Raw genomic sequence first — 11,567 nt, 5'->3', positions numbered from 1 at the left:
GGGGCGGGGCGGCCCGGAGGGGCGGCCGGAGCACCGGGATTCCCTGCGGAACCGCGCGGACCCCGGCTCCCAGTCTCCAGCCCGCCTGTCGCCGCCTGCCGCGCCCGCGCCCTCTGCTCCCTCCGCGCCCTCCGGTCCTCACGACCAGCCAGTGAGTACCCAGCTGGGCCTGGCAGCGCGCCCTCCCCAGCCCGGCGCCTTCTCCCAGCGCCCAGACCCTGCGTCCTGCGGACCTGCCGGGTTTCTCCTTCTCAGCGCCCACCGTGCCCACCCGGGAACCTCCGAAGCCCCGGCTGGGGAGGAGGTGAGCTCGACGTTCCCGCTGCACCCGGGATGCCCCATGAGCCGCTCCGAGCCGCCCCCGCCCCCTGCCGTCTGTCCCTGCAGGTTCCAGGACCCGCCCCAAGAACCGCCGGGCTGGGGAGCGAGGAGCGCGGCCTGAGCGACAGCACCTGCGGGGCACAGTGGCCGTGACCTCGACACCCGTCCCTCTTCCCTGCAGGTCAAGGCCGCGCCAGGGAAGATGTACCAGAGCCTGGCGCTGGCCCCGAGCCCCAGCCAAGCCGCCTACGCGGATTCGGCGGCCTTTCTGCACACCCCGGGCGCCGGCTCCCCGGTGTTCGTGCCGCCGGCGCGCGTCCCCTCCATGCTGCCCTACCTGCCGGCGTGTGAGCCGGGCCCGCGGGCTCCCGCGATCGCCGGGCATCCCGGCTGGGCGCAGGCAGCCGCGGCGGACTCGTCGGCATTCGGCTCCCGCAGCCCGCACCCGCCGGCCGCTCCGCCGCCCGGGGCCACCGCCTTCCCCTTTGCGCACAGCACCCCGGGACCTGGCGGCGGCGGCGGCGCAGGGGCCCGGGACGGCGGCGCCTTTCAGGGCGCGATGCTGGCTCGCGAGCAGTACCCGGCCCCGCTCGGGCGGCCCGTGGGCTCCTCGTACCCCACCGCGTACCCGGCCTACGTGAGCACCGAGGTGGCCCCGTCTTGGACCTCTGGACCCTTGGACGGCAGCGTCCTGCACAGCCTACAGGGCCGCCCGGCTGGCCTCCCGGGCCACAGAGCCACCTTCGGTGAGTGCGGGACTGGGAGGTGGCTCCACTGACTGGGGTCCTGGGTGCTGGCCGTACTGGGGTGCAAACCCGCACCCTACGAAATGCACCCTCCAGAGTCAGGGCTTTCCCAGCCGGGTCCGACACCAGCATGGAGCGGGCCCAGAACCCCTGGGACCTGTAAACCTGGACGGAACGCAGCGGCTGCCCGCCCCCAGACGAAAACCCCGTCCTGAGTTTCTTTTTACACACCTTGATATTTGTACTTTTCATCCCTCCGAACCCAGTATTCTGGGATCGAGCCATTTAGATCCTACGTTAAACGTTTTTATGAAAAGTTTTGGAAATGATTATTTTTTAAAGCTCAGAATACCGGTTTATCTAAGTAAACCACCACATTCATCTCTGTTCTAGAATGTTTATGTATTCTAATTTGAGACCCAGTTGCAATCGCTCTCCAGGGTATAAATTTGGGTAATCGGACTCCAGGCCCTTAAAGCGGAGAGTCGCTCCCCTTCCCTCCCTCCCTCCTGAGTCGAGGGCGCCACCGGCTCTTTCTCACCCCACCCTCAAAACTGAGGGCCACGCCTTCTTTTGCTGCCCAGTCTTTTAGCCTACACCCCGCCCCCAGCGCCTCAGCGCAGGAAGCGGGATCCACTTGGCCGGGCCGCCAGGGCGCCCCACGCCTGGCGCCCACCCCTGGCCAGGCGATGATTGATCCCCGCCCCGCCCCCACCCGGCGCCCAAGTGTCTCCAGCGCCTGGCCAGGTCTGCTGGGGGCCAGGAGTCCTCGCCCCAGCAGCTCAAGTGGGAGGACAGTGCTGAAACCGCGCAGGCCGACAGTGAAGGCAACGCGGTCCTCGTGGGATCCCACGATCCGATTCGGCCTCACTGCCGCTGCCCGCCCTCCAGATCGACCCACTTTGCAGAGGACAAGGCCCTCGTCCTCTGCCAGTGTAGATGCTCCTGCCTCCCCAGCGAATTAAAATTTCCAGTGCTGGTGCTGGATCCTGTTCAGAGCGGGGCAATTCCCTGCCGCCTGCCCCGAGGTTGGATTCGTTCACCCTCCCCCCACCTTTTAAAGCAGCCCTGAGGAGTGATTGAGACCTGGCACGAACTTCACTGTATGTAAACTTAAACTTAAAAAAGAAAGGTAAAGTAGATTTTGAAGCAAAATAAAATAAAGGCACAAAAAGGAAGGGAAGGAGAAGGTGCTGTGGACATGGCGGCTCCCAGGAAGGGGCAGAGCCTCACCCAGCAGCCACCCGCCTTCCCGCAGCGGCCGACCTCCTGGAGGAGTTCCCCGGCGAGGGGCGCGAGTGTGTCAACTGTGGGGCCCTGTCCACGCCGCTGTGGCGCCGGGACGGCACCGGCCACTACCTGTGCAACGCCTGCGGTCTCTACCACAAGATGAACGGCGTCAACCGGCCCCTCACGCGGCCGCAGAAGCGCCTGGTGAGTGAGGGCAGCCACAGGGCAGGAGGGGGCGGTGCTTCTGCGGCCACGGCCGGGGCGCCAGTGGGGCCCCAGGAGGCCCGGGCGGAGTGGCAGCGCCCGGTCCACTGTCATGGGCCCCCTGGTCTGGGGGCCACGCGCCCACACTGTCTGCGGGGTCTCCCAGAAGAACTCGGCTGTCCCAAGCTCGGGCCTGAACCTCCTGGGCAGGGGATCACTCTGCCCCCGCTGAGGGCTCAGCCCTGCGGCTCCAAGGGGCTTTGGGCTGGCCAGGTCGGGGGGGTGCAGAGAGGCAAGGTGACCTGACCCCAGGGAGGGGACTGGAGGGGAAAGTGGCTACTCAATGCTGGCTTTGTCGGAGGACGTTGAATGTTACGGGGGAGGGACCCTGGGCCCGCTGCCTCTGATACCGCGAGGATGGGACTAGACCAGGTCTGTGGCTGTTCCCTGGGCAAAACTTGTTTTCACTTTTGGTTTCTTCTGCTGTATGGCTGGGTAGCGAGTAAGGGACTGGGAGCCCGACTTCTGCCCCCAGCAGGGCAGAGTCCCAGAAGCAGCATAAAGGTTTCAGGGTCCTTTGTTCTCTACCATTTCACAGGCAAATTTTGATGCTCAAGTAATTTTGCAAATAAGTGGCAGGGCCCGCTGATGTGGGCCAGCTGTCCAGTCAGTGAGGCCGCGGTGGCTCCCGGTTCCGGGTCCGGGCAGGGTTGTGTTTCTGGGCTGATGCTGGTGTGAGCCCTGTAGGGCCAGGCGGCTGGTTCTGGTGTGTCGGGCCCCGAGGAGTGTGGAAGGGCTTTCCGTGGCTGACGCTGTGGGATAGCTGTGCCATGGCTGCTGGCCTGGGCCACGGGGCGGTCAGGTGCTGGCCTGGGCCACGGGGCGGTCGGGTGCTGGCCTTTACTGGAAATTCGAAGGCCCGGCTATGGCAGCGCCGGGGCCAGACGCTTTGGGGCCCCAAACTGGGTGGGCAGGAAGCAGGACTGACTCGGTCGGGCAGCTTGAGGGCAGCCGCTGTTTTTCTTCCTCTGATCTGGCCTGGCATTTGGGGCTCTGCGGCTCCCCCAGCCTCCCTCCACCCATGCTGTGCCTCTCAGAGGAAGGGGGGCCTCAGAGTCCACGTCACCCCAAGTCTCGTCTCTGCCCCTGTTGATCATGCCCCCAGCCCCAGGCATGCTGCACCGGCCTGATATCTGGTGTGGCCTCAGGGAAGGGGAAACTGAGGCCAAGGGACAGGGTCCTGGGGGCTGCGTGCGACCCAGACCTGACCCCGAGCAGCGGGCCGGTCCCCTCCTCTGGCTCCCTGCACTGTCCCCGGGCCAAGCCCTAAACTGGGTGCCAAGGATGCACTGCTGAACGGGAGATGCAGGGCTCCCTGCCTCTACCCACATCCCTCGCGGGGCTCAACTCCCAGCAGAAAATTCCTGACCTTGGGGGTGGGCGGGCCAGGGCCACCATCTCCACCCTGAGGCGTTTACCGTCACATCAGCCGGATGACCACCCGGGGCTCCGAGACACTGAGTGACTTCCCTGGGCATGCAGCCCGCTGGCGGCCAGCCCCGGGCTCGGACCAGGACTGTGGCCTCAGGCTCCCACGAGGGCCCCACGAGGGCTGAGACCCTGCTCCTGCCCTGGGTCTTCTTGCCCAGGCCCCTGTGAGATGAATTCAGGGACTGCCCCCTTGCCTGCTGGGAAGGTCAATTAGACGGCGTGTGCAGAGCACTTGGACGGCCGTGGCCGGTGTGGGAGGGCCGGGGTCGGCCGCTTGGCCTGGCGAGGCCCGTTTCGTAGTCTGAGGACGTGGGATATTTAGCTTTGGGGGGCCCCCAGGGTGAGGGATCCCTGCACACCTGCTTGTCTCCCCGAGGCCTCAGGATCGGCCCGGCCCTGGACACCCCCGAGTCCAGGCCCACTTGGATCTGATTGTAGAACATGCCAAGGAAGCGTTTGCCTAGTGGGGCTGGGCCCGGGGGATTTCTCAGGGCCCCTCTGCTCCCTGTCTCTCCTGAGCAGCATCCTGGGGGGGTCCTCTGACTGGCTGCGGGGTGCCCACCTGTCACTCAGGGCAGGCGGCCCCGTGGCTTGCCCGGTGGCTGGTCCTGGCAGGGCCAGGCTCGCTGTGAAAACCCTGAGATTCTTGGAGTCCTGAGACCAGAGCCCAGGCCACGTGCTCCTGGCCATGGGGGCTGGGCCGGCCACCCCAGACCTGCCCCCGCTCCAGTGCCTTGCCCTCCCTCGCGTGCGGGCAGAAGTGACGCCCCAGGAGGGGGCCCTCCAGGAAGAACTGATCCTCCCCTCTTGCAAATAATTCCAAACGTCCTAGAAGCGTGTCACCAAGGATACAGGAACGTGACGATAACAAGCGTGCACCCCCCTCCCGGTAGGAACCTGTCTTTTTTACCCTTTGCCTCCCGTGTGCATCCTCGGTCACAGGCTGGGGGGTTACACCTTTGACCCGAGGCTTCCATCAGTGTAGACGAGCAGGGAGGGTGGTCCTGTCCCTGTGGCCAGGGGCTCTACGAGCGCCCCTCGGCCCGGCCTGACCCCAAAATGTTGGAGCCCAGCAGCCAGGGTCCGCGGACGGCAGGCCTGTTATCCCGAGGCCGGTTCTGACGCCAGCTCCGGGACGTGGCCGGCGCCACGGAGGGCCCAGCATCCTTCAAAGGCTCACCGACCTGGGTGCTCCTTCCTGCACAGCCCGCCTCACAGACTTGTGTCCTGAGCACGCTGTGCCCCGAGCAACGCCAGGCTCCCCCCGTCCATCAGGTTAAGTGTCCCCACGTCTCCCCTGCCAAGAGCACCCAGAGGACCCGTTTGAAACGGGAGCATCTCTGCGGCTCCACCACCTGCAACCTTAACTTTCCCAGCCGCGTCGCCGCCCTCTGCTCTCCCATGCCCCCGCCTCTCCGCCAGCCCCCCACCCAGCTCTGCGCTGCCCACGGCCCTGGTCCCCTGGTGTCCGGATGCTCGCGGAGCCTGGAGCTCAGGCTGGCTCTGCTGCTGGCTTTGAAGTTGCACTTCTTTTGAAAAGAACAGACCAAAAAAGAAAAACAAAACGAAACCTGGAGAGGCCTGGCAGTTAAGGGCCCTGAGAGTGGCCGGGCCTGGCGGTCTGTCCCGACCGCGAGCGAGGAAGGACAGAGGGAGGCTCCGTGCATCCAGGGGGTGCGGGCAGCCCCGGGGACGTGGCCGCTGAGTGTGTTCAGCCGAGAAAGGAGGTTCTGTCCCCTCCGGGACCACCCCCGCACCTCTGGCCCCTCATTGTCTGAGCCTCAGTTCCCCCCGTAAAACGCAGGCAGCTGAGGGGATGGAAAAAGATACAGGAGCGAGCACTGCGAGAATTTTTTCAAGGTCATTCTTTTTTCCCATTTTCTTGATTTTAGTCTGATTTCTAGTTTCTCGATTTTAATTTATGCTCGCTGGAGAGAGGTTCAAATGTGGCTTCCAGATTCCCCCGCACCCCCAGGGTCTGGGTGATGGGTTCACACCACCTGGGCTTGTGTCCTGCCTACATGCGGTCCAGCTGCTGTAGCTTCTCCCCAGGACCCACAGTGGTGTATGTACCTCCACTGCTTCCGCAATGCACGGGCGACCGTGGGGGACGCTTGGGGTGCACGTGTGTCTGCGCCCGTGCCCACATGTGTGCAGCCTTGCGGGCGTGCTGTTGGAAACAGTGCTGATGTGAAGCCTTCGCGTGGGTCTCTTTACACCCTCGCGGGAGTGTTTCGGTAGGAAGGATTTTAGTAGGAAGTGGCCTGACGGCCGGCCAAGGAGACAGCATTCCTGTGATTCCTACAGGAATGATGCTAAAATTTTGGGGGAATGTGAGATGGCAATGTGAACTCGAAGGGAGCAGCTGTTGGTAAAAGACCCTGAGGGTCCCAGCTGGATTGGGAGGAGGGGCCTCAGGCCATGGTCCCCTCCTTGGTCTGAAGGCACAGCTGGAGTTGGGGACCGCGATGGGGCCCCAGAAGGTAGGTTAGGGTCACCAGATAAAATACAGAATGCACATTTAGATGTGAATTTCAGATAAACAACGAATAGCGTTTTAGAATAAATATGTCCCTAATGTTGCATGGGGCATACTTACACAAAGTATTTGCTGCTCATCTGAAATTCACATCTAGCTGGGCATCCTGTTTGTTTGTTTGCTAAATCTGGGAACCCTGGGGAGGTCCCAAGGCCTCCTCCCACCTTAGGAAAATGGATGGACTGGGGGTCAGGGGATCCTGGGCCGGGGCAGGGAGCAGGGCTGGGAGTGGGCTCCGGGAGAGCAGGGGGCCTCCATGTGGACACAGCTCCCGGCAGCCAAGAGGCAGGTGGAAAGGAGAGAAGGGAGCAGAGCGGGGGAGACTCGAACTGTGTCCAGTAAAAGCAGCTGCATTCTAGACAAGATCAGGATGTGGCCGCCGTCTTCCCAGGGAGGCCCTCCGGCTGGGGGCCTGCTTGACCCCAGGGCCAGGGCTCCTGCCTCAGAGTGTGTCCCACCATCCGTCCCTTCCGCTTCTGCTGGGCCTGGGCCAGCCGCCAGCTCTCTCCATTCCAGCAGGTGCACAGGTCCCACCCCTAGGAAGCCTGGGGAGACCACTGGAGGTGCGGGCCGTGGCCTGGAGGCCGCCGGCCAGAGCATGGGGTCTCCCCAGCCAGGCCGGGAGCTCCCGCCCTGCCCTCCCTCTGGAGCCTCCAAGGCCTCATCCCTTCCTTGTCTTGTGGCCCTTTTGTTCCGGATCCTGGGGCAGAGTCCTGCCTGGAGACCGAAGGCCGAGCCTTAGATTAAACAGGGCGCAATTCCCTGGAGCCTCTGGTGGCAGCCTGGGCCTGGGGGAGGGGAGGGCGAGGAGGCGTTTCCAGCTCTGCGTTTTCTTGGGAATGGCTGGTGCCGGGGGTTCCAGACGGGCCCCACTCTCCCTCCCGGGACAGTCACAGGGAGAGCCTGTGCCCTCGAACAGCTGACAGCCTGGGGGAAGGGAGTGGGCATGAGACAGTCGGCAAGGCTGGCAGCTCCCTCAGTGCAGAAGGAAGGACCTCAGAGACGGCAGACAGACGGGGCAACTGAGGCTATCCCGGAGAGCTCAGCCCTACCCCGGGACAGATTCCTTTTGGGGTTTCTTTCGTCCATCTTGCTTTTGGTGGTCCTCTGGCTTGGTCCTGGTCTGGAGAGTACTGAGGAGAGAACACACGTCCTTGGGACGATTTTGAGTGTGGAGTCTCACGGGCTTCTGTCCTTGTGCCCCGGGGTGCCACTGAAACACCGTAGCGGATGTGACTTGGTCTGACCCCGGCTGCCACGGGGAGGTCGGGGTAAAGACCCTGCATCACTGTGGTCCGGGCGAGGGGGCAGGGGACTGGACCAGGCAGGGGCCGTGCAAATGAAGGAAAAGGTCTGACAGATTCAGGGCATCTGAGGGCAGGGGCTGGGGAGGGGTGTGCCACCCGCAGGCTGTGCTGGGGGGCGAGGGAGGGGCTTTGGGCCTGAGGTGCCCTGGGGGGCCCTGGGCAGCAGAGAGCATCTGGAGCTCCCAGACTGCAGGGGACAGGACCCCATGCACACACCGAAATGGGAGTCGGGCAGAATCCTTGCCTGGGAGTGAGGGACTGGGCTGTGGGAGCTGGAGGACCTTGAGCTGGTGGGAGGACCGGGGTCAGGCCTCCGACAGCTGCTCTCCAGCCAGCCAGCCAGCTCGGCAGAGCCCCTGGACCCCCGGGCTCGTTAGGCCCCGATTCCTGGGTGAGCCCTGTCTGGGTCCCCACTGGGCCCGCACGTGCAGGGAGGTTTGGGGACCTTGGTTGGATACGGACCTGGGAGGTCGGCCTCTGGAAGGTTCTGGAAGGGCCGTCTTGCCCCAGTGTGAAGCATGTGAGCAGCAAGGCAGGGGTGGGCATCGGGGACCCGCGGCCCACAGTCCGGCGCAGGTGCTGAGCTGAGCATGGGCTCGAGCCCCAAGTCTTGGGAGGCAAGGCCCAGAGGGACCGGCAGGCCCCCTGGATGTTCAGCCCGGGGCCGGACCCGAGGGCAGCCCTGTGACTCCTAGGGGTGCTGCTGCACCACAGAAATACGGGGCTAAGGCCCAGCATTGGTTAAAAAGAGGCCGCAACAGACGCCCAGCTGCCTGTCTGCAGGGCTATTCACAAGATCCTGACCCCACAAGAGGCCTGTGGCAGGTCTGCTGTCACCCCCATTTTACTGATAGGGAAGCTGAGGCCCAGAAGGGTGAAGTGACCTGTCCCAGGGCTAGCAGGGCACCAGGTCGCGGCTTCGAGGAATCCCGGGCAGGCCTCAGGACCTTAGTGCCCAAAGGCCTTCTCACCCAGCCCCACACGGCCCCACGCCCCGAGCCCAGCATCCATCCGTCCCGGCCCGGTGCACCTGCCCCGCTGAGCCGAGCGGCAGGGCCCCAGCCCCGAGCCCTGCTCACCCCAGCCTCCTGCCCACAGTCGTCCTCACGCCGGGCCGGCCTCTGCTGCAGCAACTGCGGCACCACCAGCACGACGCTCTGGCGGCGCAGCGCGGACGGCGAGCCGGTGTGCAACGCCTGCGGGCTCTACGCAAAGCTGCACGGGGTGAGCTGGACCCTCCCTGGCCCGAGGCGGGGCTGAGGAGCGGGGGGGGGGGGGGGGGGCGGGGGGCAGGGGTGTGGATCGGGCGGGGCCTGAGCTGAGCGTGTACGCGCCTGTGCACACGTGGCCCCACTGCCTGCACGTGCCCACGTGTTACGGTTAGGCCCGTGGTACAGATGGGCTCACAGAGGCTGTAGCATCACTGTGGCTTCCCCGCAGCCATTCAGCCGGGGGCAGAGGCTGGACACCCCCAGAGCCCTCCTGGCCCCCCGGCTCCTGGAGGCTGGGGTGGGACGGGCTTCTCCCCACCAGGCCTGGACGGGCTTCTCCCCACCAGGCCTGGACGAAAGTGCCAAGCCCGGGGGTAGCAGCTCCCCAAACAGGGCCGCAGGAGTGACCAGCTCTGCAGGGCTGAGATCGGAGCAGGTGGCCATGCAAGAGGCCCCAGGGGTGAGCTCGGACGGGGAGCAGCCGTCCAACTGCTCCCGACCAACCCCACCAGGTACCGCGGCCCCTGGCGATGAAGAAGGAAAGCATCCAGACACGGAAACGGAAGCCGAAGAGCATCTCCAAGACCAAAGGCTCCTCAGGTTCACAGGCCAGGGCCGTGGGAGGCCGGGAGGGAGCCCAGGCCCTCCAGTGAGGCACACCTTCTCCCTGTGGAATCACTTTGAGTATCTCACATTCCACCATTAGAGATTCACATGTTTGGTGCAAGCATCATCGTCCTGAAGTGCACATACCCCGCATTGTCCTGGGATGGTCTGGTCTGGGGAGGGGCTGGGGTGGCGGGAGTTCACCCAGCAGTGGGGCAGGAGGTCCAGTGGAGGAAGCCACACCCAGCACCTCCAACCCCCCGCGTGACCAAGGCAACCAGATCTGGCAGCTTCTGTAAATGCCCTGCCTTCCCTCCCAGGATCCACAGGGAACACCACAGCCTCCCCGCCGGCCTCTGTCCCTGACCTGGAGATTTCAGCGGCCACTTTGAAACCTGAGCCCAGTCTGGCATCCCCTTCGTGCCCCGGGCCCAGCGTCACCTCCCAGGTAAAGAGGTCAGGGTGGGATGGGGTGCCCAGAGCTGGCTCCCAGGCCCCTCCTGGGGGACCCCTGGCACCCCAGCCAGGTCAGGGCCCCCACGGGCCCCTGCCGGAAGCTTGGGGCCGGACACACAGCTGGCCGCTGGTGCCAGGAACTGACCTGTGGCCGACGCCGGCTGAGAGCCCCTGTTGATCCTCACAAGGGGTCCCCACCCCATTCCAGGGGCTGAGGAGGCCCCTTAGGGCAAATCGCCCTGTCACAGGGCTCCCAACCTCAAGTGAGCCGGCCACTGTTCCCGAGTCTCACGCGTGCCGTGTCCTCCCTGCAGGCCTCCACACAGGTGGACGACACCCTGGCCCCCAGCCACTTGGAGTTCAAATTCGAGCCCGAGGACTTTGCCTTGCCTTCTGCAGCCCTGGGCCCCCAGGCCGGCCTCGGCGGGACCCTGCGCCAGGAGGCCTGGTGTGCGCTGGCCTTGGCCTAGGTCCCCGGGGCCCCCACCAGGACCCACCTCGCTACTTCTTCGCTCCAGCCCAGCAGAGAGACCGCCAGCCTGGACGCTGGAAGAGACTGGAGCCAGCCGGACCTGGAGGCCTTCTGTGCAGACGGCAGTCGGGCCCCAGAACAGGAGGAAGGCTGGTGGGAGAAGGGCTCGAGCCCCTCCCCAGACAGCAAGGGACCCCCAAATGTAGGGCAAGGCTCTGAACCCTACCAGCCACTCCGGCCATGGCTGACTGGGGCTCCCACCCCCACTTGACTTCTGTCCTCAAGGCTTGCCATCATCATGTTTACGGGTTGCAGGCGTTGGAAAAACCCCACCTTCCTGTTGTGCAACCAGGATCACAGGTGAAATCACTGAGGCCAGGCAGCTAGCAGGGATGAGGAGGGCAGCCTGCTGGGGGGCCTCCTGGCCTCGGGCCGTCCATTTCCCACATTCGACCATAGAGCCACGGCACGGAGACCTTGCCCTCCTCGGAGCACGGGATGGCCAGGGACAGATGTGCAGGTCGCACACTGTACCAGGATGCCACCCGGGGTCGGGGGGGCGTTCACGTTGTAGTCATCGTGGACTTGTATTTATTTGGACAGTTTTCCCAGACAGAGCAGTAAAGGGCCTTGTTCTGACTGAATCTGTGGATTGTAACCATTTCTGATGGGCACAGTACCCGGGGCCCAGTTCTGACCCACACGGGCACTCTCGGGGCTGGTGGTTGGGTGACCACAGGTCCTGGCTCACCTGGGACTGCCCCAGCAGAATTAGCAATAACTCCCGTTTCGCGTACAAAGCTGTCCCCTCCCAGGGCTGGGTGATAAATTAGTTAGTCGGGGCGCTGGCTAGGGGCAGCTCTGCCCACGGGGGCTGATGAATGGCTACTGACAGCCCGGGGGCAGAGGCGGTGGGGGGGGGGGGGCGGGGAGCATGCCCTGCAGAAGGGCCACAGCGTCCCTCCGTCCCATTGCTGCCGTTCA

At 64.7% G+C, this 11,567-nt stretch overlaps 1 protein-coding gene across 2 annotated transcripts; it reads left to right on the top strand.

The window, feature by feature from the left end:
- The first annotated feature begins 513 nt into the window (after positions 1–513).
- Positions 514–10,683, top strand: GATA5 (GATA binding protein 5). 2 transcript variants are annotated; one of them, XM_089897167.1, is made up of 6 exons: positions 514–1,067; positions 2,326–2,501; positions 8,937–9,062; positions 9,562–9,649; positions 9,985–10,103; positions 10,426–10,683. In XM_089897167.1, the coding sequence occupies exons 1-6, from the start codon at positions 524–526 to the stop codon at positions 10,579–10,581; spliced, it is 1,209 nt and encodes a 402-aa protein (XP_089753293.1). In that variant the 5' UTR covers positions 514–523; the 3' UTR covers positions 10,582–10,683. The 2 variants fall into 2 exon arrangements, with proteins under 2 accessions (XP_089753293.1, XP_022453340.1); XM_022597632.2 differs by having other exon boundaries at positions 9,976–10,103.
- Positions 10,684–11,567: the final 884 nt, after the last annotated feature.

This window comes from Delphinapterus leucas, chromosome 15 (genome assembly GCF_059928025.1).
Source record: "Delphinapterus leucas isolate spDelLeu-1000000601 "Yukka" chromosome 15, BTC_Dleu_Yukka2, whole genome shotgun sequence".
NCBI lineage: Eukaryota > Metazoa > Chordata > Mammalia > Artiodactyla > Monodontidae > Delphinapterus > Delphinapterus leucas.
Note: the sequence above shows the minus strand (reverse complement) of the source record. Positions and strands in the feature narration are given on the sequence as shown.

Bases quoted from the DNA above. Each gene is read 5' to 3' on its own strand.
- GATA5 (XM_022597632.2), top strand. From the start codon at position 524: ATGTACCAGAGCCTGGCGCTGGCCCCGAGCCCCAGCCAAGCCGCCTAC. The intron at 9,063-9,561 runs GTGAGCTGGACC...CAACCCCACCAG, and splicing joins TCTACGCAAAGCTGCACGGG to GTACCGCGGCCCCTGGCGAT. The intron at 10,104-10,425 runs GTAAAGAGGTCA...TCCTCCCTGCAG, and splicing joins GGCCCAGCGTCACCTCCCAG to GCCTCCACACAGGTGGACGA.